At 34.7% G+C, this 24,974-nt stretch overlaps 5 protein-coding genes and 1 pseudogene across 8 annotated transcripts; 2 read left to right on the forward strand and 4 right to left on the reverse strand.

Annotated features, from left to right (window-relative positions):
• The first annotated feature begins 276 nt into the window (after positions 1–276).
• LOC138132152 (L-selectin) lies at positions 277–4,049 on the forward strand. Its single transcript, XM_069049551.1, has 4 exons — positions 277–300; positions 351–486; positions 3,225–3,385; positions 3,571–4,049. Exons 1-4 carry the CDS (start codon positions 298–300, stop codon positions 3,934–3,936), a joined length of 666 nt encoding a protein of 221 aa, XP_068905652.1. The 5' UTR covers positions 277–297; the 3' UTR covers positions 3,937–4,049.
• An 867-nt stretch (positions 4,050–4,916) lies between these two features.
• LOC138132151 (cytochrome P450 4c3-like) lies at positions 4,917–7,668 on the reverse strand. Of its 2 annotated transcripts, none has more exons than XM_069049550.1 (9): positions 7,513–7,668; positions 6,816–7,456; positions 6,562–6,762; positions 6,322–6,507; positions 5,876–6,255; positions 5,755–5,823; positions 5,530–5,701; positions 5,308–5,481; positions 4,917–5,248 (listed from the first exon to the last, which is right to left on the reverse strand). In XM_069049550.1, the coding sequence occupies exons 2-9, from the start codon at positions 6,979–6,981 to the stop codon at positions 5,091–5,093; spliced, it is 1,506 nt and encodes a 501-aa protein (XP_068905651.1). In that variant the 5' UTR covers positions 6,982–7,456; positions 7,513–7,668; the 3' UTR covers positions 4,917–5,090. The 2 variants fall into 2 exon arrangements, with proteins under 2 accessions (XP_068905651.1, XP_068905650.1); XM_069049549.1 differs by having other exon boundaries at positions 6,322–6,510; positions 7,513–7,667.
• A 111-nt stretch (positions 7,669–7,779) lies between these two features.
• LOC138130402 (cytochrome P450 4g1-like) lies at positions 7,780–15,044 on the reverse strand (annotated as a pseudogene).
• A 378-nt stretch (positions 15,045–15,422) lies between these two features.
• On the reverse strand, positions 15,423–20,391 carry LOC138132149 (cytochrome P450 4c3-like). Of its 2 annotated transcripts, XM_069049545.1 has the most exons (9): positions 18,270–20,391; positions 17,272–17,464; positions 17,018–17,218; positions 16,776–16,964; positions 16,340–16,719; positions 16,219–16,287; positions 15,981–16,152; positions 15,758–15,931; positions 15,423–15,710 (listed from the first exon to the last, which is right to left on the reverse strand). In XM_069049545.1, the coding sequence occupies exons 2-9, from the start codon at positions 17,435–17,437 to the stop codon at positions 15,553–15,555; spliced, it is 1,509 nt and encodes a 502-aa protein (XP_068905646.1). In that variant the 5' UTR covers positions 17,438–17,464; positions 18,270–20,391; the 3' UTR covers positions 15,423–15,552. The 2 variants fall into 2 exon arrangements, with proteins under 2 accessions (XP_068905646.1, XP_068905645.1); XM_069049544.1 differs by lacking the exon at positions 18,270–20,391 and having other exon boundaries at positions 17,272–18,018.
• LOC138130403 (octapeptide-repeat protein T2-like) lies at positions 19,319–19,923 on the forward strand. Its single transcript, XM_069046847.1, has 2 exons — positions 19,319–19,420; positions 19,468–19,923. Exons 1-2 carry the CDS (start codon positions 19,319–19,321, stop codon positions 19,921–19,923), a joined length of 558 nt encoding a protein of 185 aa, XP_068902948.1.
• A 667-nt stretch (positions 20,392–21,058) lies between the features above and the next one.
• On the reverse strand, positions 21,059–23,455 carry LOC138132150 (cytochrome P450 4c3-like). Of its 2 annotated transcripts, none has more exons than XM_069049548.1 (8): positions 23,229–23,455; positions 22,978–23,175; positions 22,733–22,921; positions 22,299–22,678; positions 22,177–22,245; positions 21,933–22,104; positions 21,710–21,883; positions 21,059–21,658 (listed from the first exon to the last, which is right to left on the reverse strand). In XM_069049548.1, exons 1-8 carry the CDS (start codon positions 23,392–23,394, stop codon positions 21,501–21,503), a joined length of 1,506 nt encoding a protein of 501 aa, XP_068905649.1. In that variant the 5' UTR covers positions 23,395–23,455; the 3' UTR covers positions 21,059–21,500. The 2 variants fall into 2 exon arrangements, with proteins under 2 accessions (XP_068905649.1, XP_068905647.1); XM_069049546.1 differs by having other exon boundaries at positions 22,975–23,175; positions 23,229–23,454.
• Positions 23,456–24,974: the final 1,519 nt, after the last annotated feature.

Here is a 24,974-nt window from a genome sequence, read left to right on the forward strand (position 1 = left end):
GAACAAATATTTGAAAAACGCGTCGACTTACTCGAAGGGAGAAAGTGACCACGAAACGTCTTAAGGGACCCAAAAATCATCGCCAAGTAACGACTTCGAGCCTATTCGAACAATTTTTTTCGATAAGATCTACGCTTTCACTCGTTCACTCGCATTCTCGCGCCAAGAAATTTCAGAGGTCAAGGCGAAGAAGACGCTACCTGTAATCGGTGTGTTTCTCTTTCTCTGTGCCGTGACCCCACCTTCCTATATATAGGGGTCTTTATTGGTTTTGGGCTTCATTTTCTGTTGTCACTCATGGTAAGTTGCTGGTCACTTCATTTATTTAGGCGTAACTGAGTGTGTTGTAGTTGAAAATGAAAAGTGTCGTTTTGATCGTCGGGTTTGTCGGCTTGGCTCTGGCCCAGTTCCCTAATGGAAGAATCCTCGAGCCCCCGGTGCCGGCCCTGTGCGCCCAGAGAATTGTCCACGAAAGGACTCCTGACGGTGAGTTATTGAATTTTTTTATAATTAATAGTTTTCTTATCAATATTTTAAATTGACTTTAAAAAAAATGTATTGTTATTTTACTACATTTTATTAAATATGTACAATGTGAAAAATATCAAATATTTTAAAAATAATAAAGTGGAACTGAAACAGTGGTTAATGCAAAATTGTTGCAGTACATTAATAAAACTAAATACAAGATCATGAACAGGATATGTATGTTTGTGAAGATATAATAATCAATTAATGTAAAATTTATTAATTAACTTCCCGTTGATTAAACATTTCAAATGCTTGTTTGCAATACATATTTGTTTTGGTGTAATGTTTATATTAATGTAATTTATTATTCAACAAAACAATCTGGAATTTTTAAAAAAAATATTAATCAAAATGCAAATTTGATTATTTTGTACGCAGTGTACATTGCATTGTTTCTATTTTCCCATTAAAAATAACATAGAAATCAATTAGAACGAATCGTCCTTCAACTGTTAAATCGTCGTAAACTAGAAAATCATAAAGTCAACATTTTGCAAGAAAAGCAAACTTTTTATTAAGGTCTTTTTAATTCAATTCGTTTAATTTAAAATTGTTATTTATCTTTTAAGACATTTAACATAACATTCAATATGCTGAATTTTAAATCCTAGTTTAATTTATATTTTCATTAATGTCGATTTAGTTACGAGTATTTAAAATATACACGTTTAAAATACGACCGAGGTATGAGGGAGTATTTTAAAGGATGTGAGTGCAACGAAGGAACTTTTTACACGTATGTCTTACAACATTTTATCTACGATCGTGAGACCCTCGCACCGGTTTCAACATAAATTTGTATAAAATAATGATCATTGATTGAATATTTTATGAATAACCAAAGTCGTTTGAGAACCACGTCGTTTAGCAACCTACTTCTAAACAATGTTTCCAACAAATTGTATTGTTGTATTCTGACAGTTCTGTGTCATAAAAGCGTGCACTAAAAGTTTTATGGCACGATTCCGTCAGTTCACTAAACGTCAACTTTGACAACGATTTTTAGTGCAAAAAGTGTCTACTTTTGACACGATCGTAGATAAACAATTTTTTGGTATTTCAAGGACATACAAATAGTTTACAAAATATTGACAACGACTATAATGGAAACCTTTTAAATATGTTTTGTATTGGGGAAGTAATGGTAAACACGGAACTTGAAAATAATTTTTAATTAGAATACAATTAACTAGAAAATTTCAACATAAAATTTTGTTTTTATTTATCTTTTTCATGGTAATAAACACTTATTTGTCTGAGATAAAAATAATTAGGTGTATTTTTTATTGTTATTTAACTTGCTAATTTTTAAATGAATATATTTTTTTACACAGAAACAATTAAGGTGCAAAAGCACCTATTGAAACGAAAAATAAACAAGAAATTGAAAAAATTAAATAAAAGAAAAATAAATAAATAAAAACATAAATAGAAACAGATCGGTTCATTTCCTTCATACACAAGTTGCAAAATCTTCAGGATAGAAGCAGGAATAGTTTTTGGAAAATAATTATCAAAGCTTTTATGTCTGCATTTGCCTTATTAAAAATCTTGAAATACACTGACCGGCACAAATTTTATTAATATAATTAAGTAAGTAATTCATTGTCAAAAATTTTTTGATATCATGTTGTATTGATAAGTGTTATTTAAGTTATTCTTTGCCAAAGAATATCCGACAAACAAAACATTAAACACAGCAAATAAAATTTTAATGAAAAAAAAAAATAAAAGTAATTTCTTAGAAAAAAATTTATGTTATGAAAAATTGCCAAAATTTGAAGAGCATTTTGAATTAGTATCTCCTATTGTCAAATTAAATCTTTTAACACGTAAATCAACCGACAGAAACATAACATGGAAGTAGCGCATATTTTCTAATAATTTATTTAAACAAAACAATTCGGTTACCATGGTGACCATAGCACTCCCGATCATTGAAAATATCCCAATTTAACTATAATAAAGAAAAATAAGCACAAATATAATTTCAAGATCATTTATTAAAGAAATCATAATGAGTCGTTTTTTGCGCCGGTCAATGTATATTTAAGTACTTTCATGTCCAACCCTTTCAACGAATTCAAATATGTATTTTAAAAGTGGAACTCAACAAAAAAGTAGCAATTATGGGTTATTGACTGCTTTTGTCTAAAAAGTTGTATTTTTTCTTCAACCATTTACCTCATTGCATGAGAACGCTAGAACTAATAACTTCAATTAACATTCTCTTGATTTGATAATTATATATAATTTTATTCCACGTATGTAACAAGTTTTAGAGAACCCTGAAAAGATCTTATGAACCACTTTTGTATTTTTTTAATTCTTCACAATTTACCAACATCTACAAAAATTTCATAAAAACGATCTACAACAATTTTTATATCATTATTCTTACTTTGATGTGGTATTCTGTTCCAAAGTTATCATTTATCAATAAGTCACAGCTTACTCATAAAAATAAGCAATCGTCTTAAGAGACGACGACATCGTCAAATATTTTCCAAAAAATTATTGCACCTAATTTGAAAAGTAACTAATTAAAATCCACTTCCGTAACCAGTACATGTGTTTACAAGAAGCAAACGATGCTTCATCAATTAACACTTTCCTAACACTTAGTATTTAAAGAATTTGCTTTCGTGCAATGCATACTCGTAGAAGTAACTAAATGTGATTGTGAACTGCAGGCAAAGGATACTTCTTCAGCTGGCGCGACCCCGCCCTCAAGGACGTCCAGGAGGATTGGCTCGGAGGCAGGAACTACTGCAGACAGCGCTGCATGGACCTCATCTCATTAGAAACCAGCGCCGAGAACGAATGGATCAAAAAACGTATTGTCGATGAAAAGGCAAGTCGATTTTTTTTCGCTCATTATCATCCACTTAAAAACGTGCCGTTTTCACTTTTCGCTTTCTATTCCTCACTTATTCGAACCCATCCGTATTAGAGCTTAATTACAAATAAAGTAGTACCTTCTTCGGCCAGTTACACCGCGATTACATCACCACCACTAATCAAATTCAAATTTGACAGGTCAAGTACATTTGGACTTCCGGCCGACTGTGCGACTTCCAAGGCTGCGACAGAGCTGACCTCCAACCTCTACCCATCAACGGGTGGTTCTGGACCGCCGTCTTGCAAAAACTGGCACCGACCACGCAAAGGGACCAGAACGATTGGTCTGAGAACGGGGGGATCGGCAAGCCCCAGCCAGACAACAGGGAAGCCCAACAAGGGGGCGCTTCTGAAAATTGTCTTGCTATTCTTAACCAGTTTTACAACGATGGGGTCAACTGGCATGATGTGGCTTGTCACCATCGCAAGCCCTTCGTGTGCGAAGAGAACGAGGATTTGTTGAAGTATGTGCGTTATACCAATCCAAATTTGAGGGGGGTCTGATGGGTTATAAATGCAGTAGCTGTGGACTGATAAATTATGCAGCTCAGTAAATCTATTCTTATGTAATTTATTTTGTAACTTAAAACAGGGAGAAAATAAATGTTTTCATGTAATTTGAACCAATTCTTAACCAACATGGCTGCTTCAAAATTAACTGCATCTTGTGTTGAAAAAAAAACGCTTTCTGTCCTAAATCTAATCACACTAATTACAATGACAATATGAAAATTAGATTGAGTAAATAATATGTAATGCCACATTTATTGAAAACATATTAACAACAAAACATTTTGAAGACACAAAAGATTAGTTCCAAGAATCTTTGGAGTAGTTTATTGGAACTCTTGATCAAAAAAAATATCTTTCTGTTTTCAACCAACATGGTATTCAGCATTCTGGTTTTTGGCGTCTTCATTGAAGATATTGAAAAATACATCTACATCTAAGCATCTAAGAAGGAGATTTAAGAAGAAGACATTCAGCAGAGTAGTTGAAGACATTAGTCGAGCATCTAGCTATGAGAAACCTCTTTTAGGTGTTCTTAATTACATAATTGGTTACAACAGGAAAGCTTCTGCTCTGACATAACCCAGAGTCAGAAAATTTGGAGTTTCGTCAAGTGCAGTGAGATAGAATAGTTTGCAGAGTTAAAAGTGACAATAATCAAAGAAACCTCAAATATATATTCACAGAGCGATACCAAATTTGGAGCATATTTGTCTGCTGACCTATTTTATGTTTTTTGGTATCTTTTGTGGAGGCTCTGGATGATTATTTCCCCATGAACAGATAGTAAGAGTGAATTAGAAAAAAGTGTTTTGATAAAAGGAAAAAATACGAACAGTTTTAAAGCGCCTTATTTTTTGGTCCAGATTCTCCTTTGCTTCTTCTGTTGTAAAGCTTCAAAACAAAAACACTTTCAATCTAACAAACTCTTTTTGTGTATTTTCTTTTCAATGCTTTTAGTAATTAACGCCAAATTGTTCTAACTTGTTGTAATTCCTTTCAAGTACGTTAACATAATATGTAAAGTATTTATGATTTCAACAGAAGACTTAAGTATAAAAATACAATATAAAATTGAATAAAACCATCACTATGTAATAATTAATTTCACTGTTCTTAAGTGAAGTCAAAACATGTGAAATAATGTTTCATCGCGATTTAAGACTAATTTTTACTCCAGTAAGTGATTTCAAGACAATTTCAACAGCTAACACCATTTCGTGGTGTGGCGAAGCTGGAAACAACTCGAAATTCCTCGCGATCTTGCTCAGCAAGCATTTTATCTCTAACATGGCGTATTTTTGCCCTAAAACATATTACATCAACATTACAAAGTCCTTTCTTTCAATTGTAAGAAACTGTTACCAATGCAATTTCTCGGACCTGCACTGAACGGTATAAAAGCGAAGGGGTATCTTCCATCCAAATTTTCAAATCTACTGGGATCAAATTTTTTAGGGTTGGGATAATATTGGGGGTCCATGTGAATTCCATGTCCAAACATTAACACTCCCACTCCTTTGGGTATAATCATGCCATCTAGAAACGAGTGTTAAATTTTGCTGAAATTGGAGCTTCACGATCTACTGTATTCTACGTCTTGGTCTATACGTCTGCCAAAAAGTGGAACAGGTGAATACAAACGCAAACCTTCTTTGACAACGTTTTCTAAGTATTTCATCTTTTGGATATTTGAGTAAGTGACTTTTGGATTCTTCTCATTACCAAAGAGCTCTTTTTGTTCTTCTAGTACTTTGTCCTAGACATAAAATAATACAATACGTACACGATTTCAGCTGATGTACGTCATACCTGTACTTCTTTATTGTTAGCTAAACAATACAATATAAAACTTACAGCTATTGCTGTGGTGTCATGTCCCTACAAAACCAAAAATTAATTTGATGTTATTTAAACTGTTATTGTTCATTACCCCAAACATAAAAGTAGCTACTTCTTCTCTAATTTCTTTATCAGACATAGACTGACCATCAACTGTACCTTCGAGTAACAAGTCCAAAAACACTTTCTTCTTTCTTCTTCCCAAATCATCAACATCCTTCCATTTTGTGTCTTTGCGCTTCTCTTCCAACTCTCTACGTTTCGAATCAATTACATTGTTGGTATAACCGTGAAGAATCATCAAACACTTCAGTTGTATTTCATAGTCTTTGGTAAAACGAAAGATACAGTCGTAACGTTTTAATATTGACATGGTTCTACTTAAGAATATTTTGCACATTGTTGTAACACTCTGGATGTACGGGGAAGCTTCACTGTTTTGTGTATCTACTTTTGTACCCATTGCAGTTTCTAATGAAGTAGAACATTTAAAATGTTTTAAATTAAAATTGTTACTTTTAAGCGCATTTATCTCACCACAGATGATATCAAGGGTGCATCGAGTTAAGTAAGGGAATACATCTACACTTTGATGTCTACTTTCTTTGGATAACTTTTGAACCAGTATATCGCCAGTGCTTTCAAAAACATCGACAAACTGTTCCAAAATTTTAAAATGAAAAGCTGTCGTTATGAGTTTCCTGTGCGCCCTCCATTTTGCTCCTCCTCAAGACAAAACGAAGACAAATCATTTTGAACTGTTGCTCAGCCACTTACCATCAGCAGTTCCTAGTCCTGTGCCTAACCATGGTTCCAATAATTTAATATTGAACGATTTCTTCAAGAGTTTGTTACTGGTTAGTAGGAATTCTATAAACTTATAATCGGAACACACTAAGACATGTCCAATTGGTCCAATTTTTAAGTGAACCATCTTTCCATGTTTTTTTACATATGCATGTAAATTTTTAAAGATTGCTGAAATATCAATGAATTAGTGACAGTTTGGTAATAAAATTTGAGTTTGTTACCTGCGTTTGATCGAAGGTCTCTTGCGTTTCCCAAAATTGGTACCGTTGGAGGAGTCGGAAAAGTTTCAAAGAATTTTTCGATTCTGTGCAATTTTGTGTAGTAATAGTAAAACGGTATGAGAATAATTGTTGCAAGAGCAAATATGTATTCGGTCGGAACGTTCATGATGCAACTGTCAATTAGTCAATTCGAGAAAAAATAAAATGTCAAAGAACTGCTTGATGGATAAAAGGTAAACTTGGGGGAGGAGTAATTAATGAATAGTGGATGGTGACTGATGATATATTAGGATACAAGTTTAGAAAGTGCCTTATAACTTATAAATTATAATAGAGAAATAATTGGTGAAATAGAACATGAAGAGTCGAGTTTTTCAAATTTTTTAATCAAAAATATGCGGCTCAATTTTCTTGAAAGTTAGGTGCCTAAATTAATTGACACTTAATATGTTTTAATTCATGAAAATATTCGAAACAGTTTCCATTCACCATTAATTTTTAAACGTGTTTGTTATTCATAACTGCACTTGTACTGTTATAATCTAAGTACAACAGTTTTGTTATTTTGTCGTTTCCATATCCACCGACAAGAATTTGGTAAGTTGATCTTGCTGTGCCTGTTACTGAATGAAAATCGGTCGCTGGTATAAAAAAAAAAAATCAGGACGAATCGATTAAATATAATAAATACACTTACCAATTCTGCAACGACGATATAATCTGTTAATCTTTTTGAGTGCGTTATCTACTGATTATACGGCAGCACTATCAATATAAAATGGCAAGGTTATTTAAGATACAAATTTCCTTTAAGAGACACTATAAAAACATTCGAACGAATCATATCATAACTGGTTAATTTTGTTTGTGTAGAAGCCATTTCAGATAAGTTGTTGGAAAACATTCTTATCGTATTACATATTACGAGTATTTCTAGCTCTCCTTGACAGATGTAACAGACAAATGAACTGAAGATACCTTTATTTAAAGAAAAAACAATGTTATGAAATAAATGCAAACATTTTAACCGATAGATTATTAATTTACGTAACTAATCTTTACAACAATTTCCTTAAAAAGGCCTCCTTCGGGATATACTCGTATAAATTTAAGTAGATTTGTCACGAACACTGCTACCTACCAATGTATAGACATCGACTTAAAAACAAGAATAATTTATCACAAACAAATAAGATAACACAATTTGATTTGACATTGAAACTTGCGATAGGTCAGTTACGACATGAATAACTGGTTAATGAAACTTCACTAGAACTAATAAACTAGAACTAGAAATAATAAATAAAAAAGGATTGATGGTTTTCAGTCCCGTTTTACATGGATCGTAGGTCAGTACTGACCATCAATTCTGATTTTAACTGTTTCACACGAGGTTAGGAAAATAACTCATCGTTATTACTATTTTTTAATTTAAAATGTGTCTTGATTGTGCAGGAAAAGGATAACTATTTGGGTACATAATTTGTATAAAACTTAGATTCAATTTATTTGGTAACGTGGAAAAATAAATGTTTTATCGAGACTTAATACCAACTCTTACGCCGTTCAATGATTTGAGAACAGTTTCAGGAGACAGGATCATTTCGTGTCGAGGAAAAGCTGGAGACAATTCGAAATTTCTGATGATCTTGCTGACTAAAAATTTTATCTCCAACATGGCGTATTTTTGTCCTAAAATGTAATAGATAGAGAAATGAGAATCAATCAATCAGACATACCAATGCAATTTCGTGGTCCGCCACTGAATGGTATAAAAGCGAATGGTTGTTTACTCTCTACATTTTCAAATCTGTTGGGATCAAATTTCTCAGGATTTGGATAATATTCAGGATTCATATGAATTCCATGTGAAAAAACTATAACTCCTACTCCATTGGGAATAATCTTCCCGTCTAAAAAGGAACGTCAAATATTGCTAATATTTAGAGCTACCTGATCTACCGTATTCTACATCTTGATCTATTCGTCTGCCGAAGAGTGGAACTGGTGAATACAAACGCAAGCCTTCCTTGATAACGTTTTCTAAGTATTTCATCTCTTGGAGGTTTGTATACGTGACTTTGGGACACTTTTCTCCACCAAAAATTTGTTCCTGTTCTTCCAGCACTTTGTCCTAAACATAAAATAAAACGATACTTGAGTAAAAAAACACACATTTCAAGAAAAGTGTTTTGTACCTGAACGTCTTTATTTTGAGCTAAGCAATATAGTATAAAACTTGTGGCTGTTGCTGTGGTGTCATGTCCCTAAAAACATAAATTAAATATTTCCTTTTATTTAATATGATATATTTATATAGGTACTGTTACAACCCTTCTTATTGAGAAGCCCAGGGTTTGTACATAACGCTGTGTAACTCCGCAGGGGGGGAAATAGTTTTACACTTGTGCTTGATTTAATGGTATATTGTTCAGCTGATATTCATCTGATTCACACTGTGGATCGCTGGGTTTCCGGTGCTGGGTCCGGTGCTCGCCCGGAGCAGTCTCCGGCTAGGGTTGATGTCGGGGCTGGATGGTGTGGGCCGGTGGTCTTGATTGCTGCTGCGTGATGGGTCCAGGTGGACCTTGGGGGAGGTAACGGCGTCTCTCGTCCCCGGTGATGGTACTGCTGACGGTGAAGCCTGCTCGCCACAAAATGGCGTGGTTGTTACTTTTGGAGAGATAAGGAGTTTCAACTTACTCTTTCGGTCTGGTGACCCCCCTTGATCCGCTCAACGGCGATATATAATACGAGTGTCCCAGGGTTGATCCGCACGACGGCGATGACGCAAACCTTTTTCCCGGATTTTGTCACTAATATCCTGGGACACTGATTCGCGGCGGGTCTACCGTTGATGTTCTTGTGCCGACCGTGTTCGAGTGACCAAATCTCTCTCTCCCCCACGCTGACCCGTCATTTGCCCTCACCAACCGTCGTACGATGGCCCTAATGTGGTGGTACATTAGACCTCGTAACAGTAACCCAAACATAAAAGTATCTACTTCTTCCCTGATTTCTTCATCAGACAAAGATTGACCATCAACTGTAGCTTCGAGTATCAAGTCCAGAAACACTTTCTTCTTCTTCCTTCCCAAATCGTCCACATCACTATAATTTCCTTCTTTACGTATCTCTTCCAATTCCTTACGTTTTGAATTAATTACGCTTTTGGTATAACCATGGAGAACTTCCACAGATTTCTTTTGTATTTCATAATCTTTGGTAAAACGAAGAATAGAATCCTAACGCTTTAGTATCGACGTTGTCCTAGCCCAAAAAAATTCTGCACATTTCTTTAACGCTGTGGAAGTACAAAGAGGTTTCAGTATTTTGGACATCTACTTTAGTACCCATGGCAGTTTCTAGAACCAGTAGAAGTTTAAACGTTAGTTCATTTAAAAAATATTTGTTGTACCACAGATTACATCGAGAGTACATTGGGTTACGTAGGGATAGATATCTACACTCTTCTCTCCACTTTCTTTGGATAATTTTTGAATCAATATACTGCCAGCGCTTTCAAAGATATCGACAAATTGTTCCAAAATTTTGAAATGGAAAGCGGTATAAGTCTTATAAGTCTTCGATGCGTCTTCCATTTTGGTCCGCCTTAACTCATGAACTAAGTAAATAAAATGCCAAGTTTCCCTTTTAGAACTTACCATTGGCAGTCACTAGTCCTGTGCCAATCCACGGTTCCAAGAATTTCAAATTAATCGATTTTGTCAAAAGTTTATTGTGGGTCAGTAAAAACTCAAGAAATTTGTAATCGGAAGCCAGCAGCACGTGTTCGATTGGTCCAATTTTTATGTGAACCATGTTACCATATTTTCGTGTGTATTCGTGAATGCTTTTAAAGAATGCTAAACAGTCAAATTTAGAGTTGTTACTGAGATTTTGAAACTATTATCATTACCTGGTCCTGATCGAAAATCTCGTGCGTTTCCAAGGATTGGTACCGTCGGAGGGTTTGGAAAATTTTCGAAAAACTTCTCGATCCTGCGCAGTTTGGTGAAGTAGTAATAAATGGGTATCAGTAGAATTGCTGCGAGAGCAAAAATGAGTTCGGTTGAGAAGTTCATGGTTCAACACTCACTTTGAAAAAATCACTGTAATCACTGTAATCACACAGATTCATTCATGAATCTCTACTTTATGGCGCTTCAGAAAATTGTCTCGCTATTCTTAACCAGTTTTACAACGATGAGGTCAACTGGCATGATGTGGCTTGTCACCATCGCAAGCCCTTCGTGTGCGAAGAGAACGAGGATTTGTTGAAGTATGTGCGTTGTACCAATCCAAATTTGAGGGGGGTTTGATGGATTATAAATGCAGTAGCTGTGGACTGATAAATTATGCAGCTCAGTAAATCTATTCTTATGTAATTTATTTTGAAACTTAAAACAGGGAGAAAATAAATGTTTTCATGTAATTTGAACCAATTATTATCCAACATGGCTGCTTCAAAATTAACTGCATATTGTGTTGAAAAAAAAACGCTTTCTGTCCTAAATCTAATCACAGTAATTACAATGACAATATGAAGATTACATTAAGTAAATAATATGTACCTAATGCCACATTTATTGAAAAAATATTAACAACAAAACAGACACAAAAGATTAGTTCCAAGAGTCTTTGGAGTAGTTTATTGGAACTCTTGATCAAAAAAATTATCTTTCTGTTTTCAACCAACATGGTATTCAGCATTCTGGTTTTTGGCGTCTTCATTGAAGATATTGAAAAATACATCTAAGCATCTAAGAAGGAGATTTAAGAAGAAGACGTTCAGCAGAGTAGTTGAAGACATTAGTCGAGCATCTAGCTATGAAAAACCTCATTTTAGGTGTTCTTAATTAATTGGTCACAACAGGAAGGCTTCTGTTCTGACATAACCCACAGTCGGAAAATTTGGAGTTTCGTCAAGTGCAGTGAGATAGAATAGTTTGCAGAGTTTAAAGTGACATTAATCAAAGAAACCTCAAATATGTACTCACAGAAGGATACCAAATTAACATAATATGTGTAAAGTATTTATGATTTCAACAGAAGACTTAGAAGTATAAAAATACAATATAAAATTGAATAAAACCATCACTATGTAATAATTAATTTCACTGTGTCTTAAGTGAAGTCAAAACATGTGAAATAATGTTTCATCGCGATTTAAGACTAATTTTTACTCCAGTAAGTGATTTCAAGACAATTTCGATAGCTAACATCATTTCGTGGTGTGGCGAAGCTGGAAACAACTCGAAATTCCTCACAATCTTGCTCAGCAAGCATTTTATCTCTAACATGGCGTATTTTTGCCCTAGAACGTATTACATCAACATTACAAAGTCCTTTCTTTCAATTGTAAGAAACTGTTACCGATGCAATTTCTCGGACCTGCACTGAACGGTATAAAAGCGAAGGGGTATCTTCCATCCAAATTTTCAAATCTACTGGGATCAAATTTTTCAGGGTTGGGATAATATTGGGGGTCCATGTGAATTCCATGTCCAAATATTAACACTCCCACTCCTTTGGGTATAATCGTGCCATCTAGAAATGAGTGTTAAATGTTGCTACAATTGTAGCTACACGATCTACCGTATTCTACGTCTTGGTCTATACGTCTGCTAAAAAGTGGAACAGGTGAATACAAACGCAAACCTTCTTTGACAACGTTTTCTAAGTATTTCATCTCTTGGATATTTGAGTAAGTAACTTTTGGATTCTTCTCATTACCAAAGAGCTCTTTTTGTTCTTCTAGGATTTTGTCCTAAACATAAAATAATACAATACGTACACGATTTCAGGAGATGTACGTCATACCTGTACTTCTTTATTGTTAGCTAAACAATACAATATAAAACTTACAGCTGTTGCTGTGGTGTCATGTCCCTACAAAACCAAAAATTAATTTGATGTTATTTAAATTGTTATTGTTCATTACCCCAAACATAAAAGTATCTACTTCTTCTCTAATTTCTTTATCAGACATAGACTGACCATCAACTGTACCTTCGAGTAACAAGTCCAAAAACACTTTCTTCTTCCTTCTTCCCAAATCATCAACATCCCTCCATTTTTTGTCTTTGCGCTTCTCTTCCAACTCTCTACGTTTCGAATCAATAACATTGTTGGTATAACCGTGAAGAATTTTCAAACACTTCTGTTGTATTTCATAGTCTTTGGTAAAACGAAAGATACAGTCGTAACGCTTTAATATTGACATAGTTCTACTTAAGAATATTTTGCACATTGTTTTAACACTCTGGACGTACGAGGAAGCTTCACTGTTTTGTGTATCTACTTTTGTACCCATTGCAGTTTCTAAGTAATGAAGTAGAACATTTAAATTGTTTTAAATTAAAATTGTTACTTTTAAGCACATTTATCTCACCACAGATGATATCAAGGGTGCATCGAGTTAAGTAAGGGAATACATCTACACTTTGATTTCCACTTTCTTTGGATAACTTTTGAACCAGTATATCGCCAGTGCTTTCAAAAACATCGACAAACTGTTCCAAAATTTTAAAATGAAAAGCTGTCGTTATGAGTTTCCTGTGCGCCCTCCATTTTACTCCCCCTCAAGACAAAACAAAGACAAATCATTTTGGACTGTTTCTCAACCACTTACCATCAGCAGTTGCTAGTCCTGTGCCTAACCATGGTTCCAATAATTTAAAATTGAACGATTTCTTCAAGAGCTTGTTACTGGTTAGTAGGAATTCTATAAACTTATAATCGGAACACACTAAGACATGTCCAATTGGTCCAATTTTTATGTGAACCATCTTTCCATAGTTTCTTACATATGCATGTAAATTTTTAAAGAGTGCTGAAATATCAATGAATTAGTGACAATTTGGTAATAAAATTTCAGTTTGTTACCTGCGCTTGATCGAAGATCTCTTGCATTTCCCAAAATTGGTACTGTTGTTGGAGTCGGAAAAGTTTCAAAGAATTTTTCGATTCTGTGCAATTTTGTGTAGTAATAGTAAATCGGTATGAGAATAATTGTTGCAAGAGCAAATATGTATTCGGTCGGAACGTTCATGATGCAAATGTCAATTAGTCAATTCGAGAAAAGATAAAATGTCAAAGAACTGCTTGATGGATAAAAGGAAAAATTGGGGGAGGAGTAATTAATGAATCGTGGATGGTGATGATATACTCGTATCAGGATACAAGTTTAGTAAGTGCCTAATAACTTATAAGTTATAATAGAGAAATAATTGGTGAAATAGGACCTGAAGAGTCGAGTTTTTCAAATTTTTTAATCAAAAATATGCGGCTCAATTTTCTTGAAAGTTAGGTCCCTAAATCAATTGACACTTAATTTGTTTTAATTCATGAACATATTCGAAACAGTTTCCATTCACCATTAATTTTTAAACGTATTTCCTATTCACAACTGCACTTGTACCATTATAATCTAAGTAGGTACAACAGTTTTGTTATTTTGTCGTTTCCATGGCTACCGACAAGGATTTGGGAAGTTGATCTTGCTGTGCCTGTTACCGAAGCGCGAAATGAATGAAAATCGGTCGCTGGTCAAAAAAAGAAATTTCAGGACGAGTCGATTAAATATAACGAATACACTTACCAATTCTGCAACGACGATATAATCTGTTAATCTTTTTGAGTGCGTTATCTACTGATCATACGGCAGCACTATCAATATAAAATGGCAAGGTTATTTAAGATACAAATTTCATTTAAGAGACACTATAGAAACATTCGAACGAATCATATCATAACTGGTTAATTTTGTTTGTGCAGAAGGCATTTCAGATAAGTTGTTGGAAAACATTCTTATCATATTACATATTACGAGTATTTCTAGGTCTCCTTGACACATGTAACACGTAACAGACAAATGAACTGAAAGTATCTTTATTCAAAGAAAAAACAATGTTATGAAATAAATGCAAAGATTTTAACCAATAATAATAATAATAGATTATTGAAATTATTTGAAATTCAAAAAGGTATATTATTATACTCATGTCATATCGTGAGGAAATTTCTTAACCTTGACACAGAACATAATGCACAACAAAGTCAAAATGCGGAGGCAAGACGCCGGTAATTATGTTGATAAGCACTGCACTATTACTTGATAGTAATATCCGTAATAGTGTATGTACTCCAGCAAAATTGCCGTGCCGCCGGGTGGCGGAGGGATAGTATTAATTTGCGTAACTAGTCTTTATAACAGTTTCCTTAAAAAGGCCTCCTCCGGGATATATAAATCTAAATAGATTTGTCACGAACACTGCTACCTACCAATGTATAGACATCGACTTAAAAACAACAATAATTTACCACAAACAGATAACACAATTTGATTTGACATTGAAACTTGCGATAGGTCAGTTACGACATGAATAACTGGTTAATGAAACTTCACTAGAACTAATGAACTAGAACTAAAACTAATGAATAAAAAAGGAGGTGAACCAGATGACACTTATACTCATTTTGCAATAAATACTCACTTTGGTCATTGATGGTTTTCAGTGACGTTTTACATGGATCGTAGGATCAGTACTGACCATCAATTCTGATTATAACTGTTTTACACGAGGTTAGGAAAATAACTCATCGTTATTACTGATTTTTTTTTTAATTTAAAATGTGTCTTGACTGTGCAGGAAAAGGATAACTATTTGGGTAGGTACATAATTTGTATACAACTTAGACTCAATTTATTTGGTAGCGTGGAAAAATAAATGTCTTATCGAGGCTTAATACCAACTCTTACGCCGTTCAATGATTTGAGAACAGTTTCAGGAGACAGGATCATTTCGTGTCGAGGAAAAGCTGGAGACAATTCGAAATTTCTGATAATTTTGCTGACTAAAGATTTTATCTCCAACATGGCGTATTTTTGTCCTAAAATGTAATAGATAGAGAAATTAAAATCAATCAATCAGACATACCAATGCAATTTCTTGGTCCGGCACTGAATGGTATAAAAGCGAAAGGGTGTTTTCCATCCATTTTTTCAAATCTACTAGGATCAAATTTTTCAGGATTTGGATAATATTCAGGATTCATGTGAATTCCGTGTGAATAAACTATAATTTCTACTCCCTTGGGAATAATCTTCCCATCTAAAAAGAAACGTCAAATATTGCTAATATTTAGAGCTACCTGATCTACCGTATTCTACATCTTGATCTATTCGTCTGCCAAAGAGTGGAACTGGTGAATACAAACGCAAGGCTTCCTTGATAACGTTTTCTAAGTATTTCATCTCTTGGAGGTTTGCATACGTGACTTTGGGACACTTTTCTTCACCAAAAATTTGTTCCTGTTCTTCCAGCACTTTGTTCTAAAACATAAAACAAAACGATACTTGCGTAAGGGTACACATATTTTCCAGAAACGTCTTTTGTACCTGAACGTCTTTATTTTGAGCTAGACAATATAATAGAAAGCTTGTGGCTGTTGCTGTGGTGTCATGACCCTAAAAACAGAAATTAAATATTTACTTTATTTAATTTACTACATTTACATACCCCAAACATAAAAGTATCTACTTCTTCCCTGATTTCTTCATCAGTCAAAGATTGACCATCAACTGTAGCTTCGAGTATCAAGTCTAGAAACACTTTCTTCTTCTTCCTTCCCAAATCGTCCACATCACTATAATTTCCTTGTTTACGCGCCTCTTCCAATTCCTTGCGTTTTGAACTGATTACACTTTTGGTGTAACCGTGAAGAACTTCCAAAGATTTCTTTTGTATTTCATAATCTTTGGTAAAACGAAAAATGGAATCGTAACGCTTTAGTATCGACGTTGTCCTAGCCAAAAAAATTCTGCACATTTCTTTAACGCTATGGAAGTACAAAGAGGCTTCACTATTTTGGACATCTACTTTAGTACCCATGGCAGTTTCTAGAGCCAGATGAAGTTATAAACATTTTAGTTCATTTTAAAAATATTTACTTTACCACAGATCACATCGAGAGTACATCGGGTTACATAGAGGTAGATATCTACACTCTTGTTTCCACTTTCTTTGGATAATTTTTCAATTAATATATTACTAGCGCTTTCAAAAATGTCGACAAACTGCTCCAAAATTTTGAAATGGAAAGCAGGTGTAATTAGCCTTCGATGCATTTTCCATTTTGGTCCGCCTTAAGTCAAGGAATAAATAAATAAAATACCATCTCCCCTTTTTAGGACTTACCACTGACAGTCGCTAGTCCTGTGCCTACCCACGGTTCCAAATACTTCAAATTACTCGATTTTGCCATGATTTTATTGTTGGTCAATAAAAACTCTAGAAATTTATAATCGGAAGCCAGCAGCACGTGTCCGACTGGTCCAATTTTCATGTGAACCATCTTTCCATATTTCCGTGTGTATTCATAAATGCTTTTAAAGAATTCTAAATGATCAAATTTAGATTTCATAGTGAGATTTTGAAAATATTCTCATTACCGGGTCCTGATTTAAGGTCTCGTGCATTTCCAAGGATTGGTACCATCGGAGGATTCGGAAAATTTTCGAAAAACTTCTCGATCCTGCGTAGTTTGGTGAAGTAGTAATAAATGGGTATCAGTAGAATTGCTGCGAGAGCAAAAAGGAGTTCGATTGAGACGTTCATGTTTTACCTGTCACTTTGAAAATATCTCTGAAACGATACACAGTTTCATGTATCTCTGTTTTAAGACGTGAAGTGATAAAATGTAAAGATCGTTGATAAACAAGGAACAGATTAAATGTAATAATGTGTCTACATCGACGATGCTCTCCCCAATGACAAATCACTTCTGTAATCAATTTCTCAACTCAGCTTAAAGATATTTATATAAAATAAATATACCGAGTGTCAGCACGAAAAGTTCGGATAAATTTATGTCTGGTGGTTTTAACGTCACATTGGAAAGGATGGGGACGTGATTTTGTAGTATAGTTGCCACTTCACAGAATACAAAAATCGACATTATGGCAACATGATGTGAAAGATAACACATATCGCATTGCCTATTCTAGATATGAATGCTTTGTATTAAATATCTATTCATTTGCGCAAAAAACATCATAAGTATCAGGAACGTTAAGGACAATGTACCGATCTCCTCTTCCAAACATTTGTCTTCGATCGGTATAATGTCTTTCCGTTCTTAATACTTAATATACTATTTCGTTGCTATATTTTTTTCTAATCGATAAAATGATTGAACTGTTTAAACTTCTATGTCAAATATATTGAAAACTGTTCTTTACAATCTGCCGGTTTTTCCACATAGACGTACTGAACAAGAAGTCCCCTTTCACAAGTACTCACTAACACTAGGATGTCATTGACATCCACGATACGTCTCACTACGCGCTTACTCACATTTTGGATTTTCAAACTTGTAACGTTAAAGACCACGAAGATAAACCGATTCGAAATTTTCGCGGGGACACCCTGTATATTTGCAAGTATGTACCTAATTGACGAACAGCAACAAAAGTTGTTTGTCATTGTGAAAATTGCACTGTAATTTGGTAAAATTTGGTAAACACTTGTCTAAAGTGATTTCTCTTAAATAACAAGACACAATTTTAATCTGGTTATTATTTACAAGTAGTTGTTAGATAAGTCACACATCAATATCTTTATCAGCAATAGACAACAGTTTGTATAAATATAGCTTAGGTATTTAATATACGTAGCCATGTTTCACATATGCAGCTAACAATTGCGTTTATTAGGCGGACAATAAAATTGTTAACTTTTCACTGTTTCGGTTTTTTTTGTATGAACACATTTGTCAAGCCAAAGGGCGAATTGACCATTGGAGCCTGACTAGTACTCAAAGAATAGTGTAATTCACATGGTTGCAACATGTTAAGACATGTTTGTTTATACGTTAAAAAACTTGCTGAAGGAACAAGTAAAGGCGTTGAGAGGACCAAAATCGACAGAAATACATTCCTAGAAGCGAAAAGAATATACAGAGAAAGAGAGAGAGAGAGAGAGATGTAGAAAGAAGAAGAAGCAGAAGACAGAGAGGGGGGAGGGTAATGTAAATAAGAGCAGAGAAGAAGGTATATAAATACATAAACCGAAAGAGAAATAAAAACGAATCAGTGAAGAGTACTTTATGAAACCGCAGGAAGGAAGAAAATAAGAAGGAAAGGCAGAAACGCAAATGAAGGAGAAACAGACGGCGCCAGATGAAACAGAAATCACAGTAGAAGGGGTCGAGAGAGAAAAACGAAAAGTGAAGAGAATGAGTGGAAGTGGGAGGGAACAAAGGTAGAACAAGTGAGCGAGTTCAAGTACTTGGGCTGCATCTTCAACGAGAGAGCCACGGATAAGACACATGTGAGAGAGGTAGTGAGGAAATCAAACAAGGTAGTGAGATGTGTATGGGGAGTAGAAGAGAGAAAGTGGGGAGGTGATTTCAGGAGGAGAATGATGATGTTCGAGAGCATGGTAGAGAGTGTATTGAAGTACGGGGCAGAGATCTGGGAGTGGAAGGAATAGGAGGAGATGGAGAGAATGCAAGAAAAATATTTGAGATGGGTGTTAGGAGTAGACAGAGAAACACCAGATCACATAGTAAGGGAAGAGTACAAGAGGAACAGACTGAGAGTGAAAGCGGGAAAGAGAGCGGCAAAGTTTGAAGACAAAATGGATAGAAAGGAAGAGTGCAGGATACTGACGGAATGCTGGAGAGAAAAGAAAAAGAACAAGGAGAAGGAGAGAGGAACGAGTATGTCAGTGAGGAAGTGGAAAGATTGAGAGCAGAAGGAAGATGGATGAGTGCAGAACTGAGTGAAAGGAACAAAGACACGGACAAGCAAGAAGGAAGGGAGAGAAACAAAGAATCAAGGTACAACAGGCAGTATGAGACAGAGGAAATTCCGGAGTACTTGAGGAAAGAGAGTGGAAGAAAGAGAAAAATGATGGCGAGATTCAGATGTGGAAATGAGGAGAGAGAGAACAGGTATTGGACGGAAGGAGAGGAGAGGAGGTGCAGGATGTGCTACGAGGAGTGTGAGACGATCGAGCACATGTGGAACAGATGTAGCGAAATGAGAGAGAGGGAGGGAAAGGAGCGGGAGAAATACCGAATGAAAACGGAAGAGAGATAGAATGGATGAAAGAGGAGAGAAAGGGTAGAGAAAGAAAGGGGTGAGGATAGGAATTAATAAATAAATCCTGTACGTGTTGAATACTGCCATTGGTTTCTTAACACTGTAAACCCGAATTTGCTGAACTGGAATTTCTTCACGGATGAATCCTGGTTTTACTTGGACGGTTATATTAACTCACAAAACATGCAATGCAATGCAATGGTGGAATTCAGAAAAACCTAATTTCTTCACAAGGTGGGAGTGTGGGTGGGTATTTCAAAACGTAGGATTATTGGACCAATTTTTTTAACGGTACAAATACTTTAAAAAATTTCTTCCCAAAAAAGTTAACGATACCAATTTTTTCAGGAACCTTGACGGCTTGAAGGTATCGGGAAATCATACAGCAATTTCTTGAATAGTTTCATGATGATGAAATTGTGAACGGGTATTTCCAACAAGACGGCGCCCCTGCACACACCACATACGAGACCATGAATATGATATAGTTTGTCCAGCGAGAGATTGGTTGACATAAAAATCACTAAGTTCTACCTAGCGTAAATTATTTGTTTATTTACCTTCAAGCAGTAACATTTTTTGCCCTGAAATTTTGCTCTAATTAATGTATTCTAGTGCATTTTGTAGTGCTGGGTTACAAGTCTGCAATTTAAAATCTCCCAATCTCTCGCTGAACGGAGCATACAAGAATTTTTTTATAAACGAGTCATCAGCCGAAAGACAGCCATCTATAACTTACCCTTCAAGATTCTGCAACCTCACTCCGTGTGACTTCTTTTCGTGGCCCTATTAAAAGAACTCGATTTTCCAGCATGGGGTAAATAACCTGGATGAGTTGCGTGAGGCAATAGTTGCGAAAATAGATGAAATTATGTAATAATAATCCTCAAATGTTGTCAGTACCGCAATTGTTCGAAGAGTTTGCAAACGCCTTGAAGTTGACAGAGTACATTTTGGTTTTTTATTAATTTATTATAAACGTTATTTGGATCACAATGGATGATCAGGCTCGAAGGACCAATGTTTTGTGCTGAATGTAGATCACAATGGATGACCCGGCTGAACGCTCGAAGGACCAATGTTTTGTGTAGTGGTTGAGGGTCACACTGGATAACCCAATTAAATACCTCGATTTTGGGTTTTTGGTTTATTTAACTTAACCCTTACGTCACTATATAAATTACAATGCCAACGAGAGTACAACAAGGAAACTAAAATTTTTGTCTCCTCTTACAATTTATAATCTTGGCGTAGGTAGCACCCAACCCCCGTGAGTGGGCATTGCTTTCATCGGCCGTAACATTCATAACACCAGACCTAACCCATTGTTGGTACTATTCAGAAATTTGTACCGCTTTCTGACGGCAAATTGCTTCACACTGGCGAATGCACTTTTACACTAACATACATACATACATAACAAACCAAATGTTCAAAACACGCGATATTGGGCTAAGGAAAACCCTAGAGTGCCTACTAGAATTCATTATCCTCAAAAAATTAATGGGCTGGGATTTTTAACAACAATATTATTGGTCCATTTGAAATAGATCATCAGTAAAAAAATAAATGTCTTATCGACACTTAATACCAACTCTTACGCCGTTCAATGATTTGAGAACATTTTCAGGCGATAGGATCATCTCGTGTCGAGGATAAGCTGGAGACAATTCGAAATTTCTGATGATCTTACTGAGTAAAGATTTTATCTCCAACATGGCGTATTTTTGTCCTAAAATGCAATGAATAGAAAAATTAAAGTCAATCAATGAGACAAACATACCAACGCAATTTCTTGGTCCGGCACTGAATGGTATAAAAGCAAAGGGGTATTTTCCATCTATATTTTCAAACCTACTAGGATCAAATTTTTCAGGATTTGGATAATATTCAGGATTCATGTGAATTCCGTGTGAATAAACCAGAATTTCTACTCCTTTGGGAATAATCTTCCCTTCTAAAAATAAACGTCAAATCTGGCTAATATTTAGAGGTACCTGATCTACCGTATTCTACATCTTGATCTATTCGTCTCCCAAAGACTGGAACTGGTGAGTATAAACGCAAGCCTTCTTTGATAACGTTTTCTAAGTATTTCATCTCTTGGAGGTTTGTATATGTGACTTTGGGACACTTTTCTTCACCAAAAATTTGATTTTGTTCTTCCAGTACTTTATCCTAAACATGAATAAATAAAACGATGGGTAATTAAGTAAAACTACACGTATTTTCCAGAAACGTCTTTTTTACCTGAACATCTTTATTTTGAGCTAAACAATATAATAGAAAACTTGTGGCGGTTGCTGTGGTGTCATGACCCTTAAAACAGGAATTACATATTTACATTTATTTAATTTGTCACATTTACATACCCCAAACATAAAAGTGTCCACTTCTTCCCTGATTTCTTCATCAGACAAAGATTGACCATCAACTGCAGCTTCGAGTAGCGAGTCCAAAAACACTTTCTTCTTCTTCCTTCCCAAATCATCCACATCACTATAATTTCCGTTTTTACGTGTCTCTTCCAATTCCTTGCGTTTTGAACTAATTACGCTTTTGGTATAACCGTGGAGAACTTCCAAAGATTTCTTTTGTATTTCATAATCTTTGGTAAAACGAAAAATGAAATCGTAACGCTTTAGTACCGACGTTGTCCTAGCCAAAAAAATTCTGCACATTTCTCTAACGCTGTGGAAGTACAAAGAGGCTTCAGTATTTTGGACATCTACTTTAGTACCCATGGCAGTTTCTAGAGCCAGATGAACTTATAAACGTTTTAGTTCATTTTAAAAATGTTTATTACCACAGATCACATCGAGGGCACATCGGGTTACATAGAGGTAGATATCTACACTTTTGTTCCCACTTTCTTTGGATAATTTTTGAACCAATATATTGCTAGCGCTTTCAAAAATGTCGACAAATTGCTCCAAAATTTTGAAATGGAAAGCAGGTGTTATTATTCTTCGATGGATCTTCCATTTTGGTCCGCCTTAAGTGAAGGAATAAATAAATAAAATGCAAACTCTTCCTTTTAGGAGTTACCACTGACAGTTGCTAGTCCTTTACCTACCCACGGTTCCAAAAATTTCATATCAGTCGATTTAGCCATGATATTATTGTTAGTTAATAAAAACTCTAGAAATTTATAATCGGAAGCGAGCAGCACGTGTCCCACTGGTCCAATTTTCATGTGAACCATCTTTCCATATTTCCGTGTGTATTCGTAAATGCTTTTAAAGAATTCTAAACGGTCAAATTTAGATTTCATAGTGACATTTTGAAAATATTATCATTACCTGGTCCTGATCGAAAATCTCGTGCATTTCCAAGAATTGGTACCATTGGAGGATTCGGAAAATTTTCGAAAAACTTCTCGATCCTCCGTAGTTTGGTGAAGTAGTAATAAAGAGGTATCAGTAGAATTGCTGCGAGAGCAAAAAGGATTTCGGTTGAGGCGGTCATGTTTCAACTGTCACTTTGATAATCTCACTGATACGACACAGTTTCATGTGTCTGTAATTTAAGGCGTGGTGTGATAACTGATAAGGTGTAAGGATCATTGAATTAAACAAGGAATCGGTTAGCTTTAATAAAACATATGCTTATATTTGATGCTCTCCCCGCTAACAAATCACTTTTTTATCTATTTGGGAGTACCTTAAACTACTCAAAGATATGTATTTATATAAAATAAATATACCGGGTGTCGGCGGGAAATGTTCGGATAAAATTATCTTACATTTGAAATTTTAGAATCTGATTCATCCCAGGCCGGGACGTGACTTGGTAATATAGTTGTCACTTCACTTCTCTACATTTTTAATAATGGACTACGAAAGGCCACATCATTTTTATCATTATAACAAAAATTTGACTTTGAATTTAATATTGTTATCGATTTGAAAATTCAAGTTAGCCAAATTTAAGACGAGAAAATTTAAAAAATGCTTAAAAATGAGTTTTAAAATCGAATTTATTACCCACTTATTTTTAAACTGTAACAAAATTTTTTTTTTTGTTAAATGTTATACAGGGTGCGTCCTAAAAAACGCCGCAAGCCATATCTCCGTTATTTATGCCTCGATTTACATAAAATGAAAACTGGAATAAATCATTTTAAAAACACTATAAGCACAATATAGACTAATGTTTTTTTTAAGTCATTCAAGGTCAGATGATAGTAAGCTTTGTTTTTTCAAATAGCTTGGTATATTTTTTATTCCGATTTTGAAAGACATTATTTTTCTGGATCCAACGATATGCCGCATTCTAGGATGCGCTTAATAGTAACCGAGAAAATAAATAAATAAAATACCATTATTCACTCATTGTTGTAATGTTTTCTTCAAAAAAAATCATCAGGTTACTATGGAAAACAATCCTAAACGCAGTATTTATTACACATTCTGTCCATTATTTTTTGTTCTGCTCTTCAGAAAGTATTGCTATTGCGTTTAGGATTGTTTTCCATAGTAACCTGATTTTTTTTTGGAGAAAAAATTTTACAATAATGCTATTTTATTAATTTATTTTCGTTGTTACTGTTAAATGCATTCTAACATATGGATGTGACATATCATTAGATTCAGAAAAATAATCTCTTTCAAAATGGGTATAAAAAAAATATACCAAGTTATTTGAAAAAACAAAGTTGACTATCGTCTGACCTTGAATAACCTTTTGAAAAAAAAGTCTATGTTTTGCTTATAGCGCTTTTAAAGTGATTTATTTTAGTTTTCGTTTTATTTAAATGGAGCCATAAATAACGGAGATATCGCTTGCGGCGTTTTTTAGGACGCACCTGTAGAGTCCCTATTCATCGCCTGAATTAGCGCGGGCATAACAGGCATTGCCTCTGCCCGATCGTATCTTTAATAATAATAATGTTAATATGTAACATAATTAAACATTTTTTTGCCCTGTTTAGGCTTCGAGTCCTTATTAATTTGTTTTCATTGCTATACTTTTTTCTAATGCAAGAGCATTTCAAGAACGATTTTCTATAAATTTATGGGTTGGTCTTCATCTTCAACAGAAATTAG

The sequence above is a fragment of the Tenebrio molitor genome, chromosome 5 (assembly GCF_963966145.1).
Source record: "Tenebrio molitor chromosome 5, icTenMoli1.1, whole genome shotgun sequence".
Lineage (NCBI taxonomy): Eukaryota > Metazoa > Arthropoda > Insecta > Coleoptera > Tenebrionidae > Tenebrio > Tenebrio molitor.

Excerpts from the sequence above, each read along its gene's own strand:
- LOC138132152 (XM_069049551.1), top strand. Across the intron at positions 487-3,224 it reads CCACGAAAGGACTCCTGACG|GCAAAGGATACTTCTTCAGC; the intron begins GTGAGTTATTGA and ends TGTGAACTGCAG. Across the intron at positions 3,386-3,570 it reads AACGTATTGTCGATGAAAAG|GTCAAGTACATTTGGACTTC; the intron begins GCAAGTCGATTT and ends CAAATTTGACAG.
- LOC138132151 (XM_069049549.1), bottom strand. The coding sequence starts at position 6,981 with ATGAACGTTCCGACCGAATACATATTTGCTCTTGCAACAATTATTCTC. Across the intron at positions 5,824-5,875 it reads TAGCTACTTTTATGTTTGGG|GGACATGACACCACAGCAAT; the intron begins GTAATGAACAAT and ends TTGGTTTTGTAG. Across the intron at positions 5,482-5,529 it reads AGACCAAGACGTAGAATACA|ATGGCATGATTATACCCAAA; the intron begins GTAGATCGTGAA and ends ACTCGTTTCTAG.
- LOC138132149 (XM_069049545.1), bottom strand. The coding sequence starts at position 17,437 with ATGAACGTCTCAATCGAACTCCTTTTTGCTCTCGCAGCAATTCTACTG. Across the intron at positions 16,720-16,775 it reads TACTCTCGATGTGATCTGTG|AAACTGCCATGGGTACTAAA; the intron begins GTAAAGTAAATA and ends ATCTGGCTCTAG. Across the intron at positions 15,932-15,980 it reads AGATCAAGATGTAGAATACG|ATGGGAAGATTATTCCCAAG; the intron begins GTAGATCAGGTA and ends GTTTCTTTTTAG.
- LOC138130403 (XM_069046847.1), top strand. The coding sequence starts at position 19,319 with ATGGAGAGAATGCAAGAAAAATATTTGAGATGGGTGTTAGGAGTAGAC. Across the intron at positions 19,421-19,467 it reads ACAAGAGGAACAGACTGAGA|AAAGGAAGAGTGCAGGATAC; the intron begins GTGAAAGCGGGA and ends CAAAATGGATAG.
- LOC138132150 (XM_069049546.1), bottom strand. The coding sequence starts at position 23,394 with ATGACCGCCTCAACCGAAATCCTTTTTGCTCTCGCAGCAATTCTACTG. Across the intron at positions 22,246-22,298 it reads TGGACACTTTTATGTTTGGG|GGTCATGACACCACAGCAAC; the intron begins GTATGTAAATGT and ends TCCTGTTTTAAG. Across the intron at positions 22,105-22,176 it reads CTCAAAATAAAGATGTTCAG|GATAAAGTACTGGAAGAACA; the intron begins GTAAAAAAGACG and ends ATTCATGTTTAG.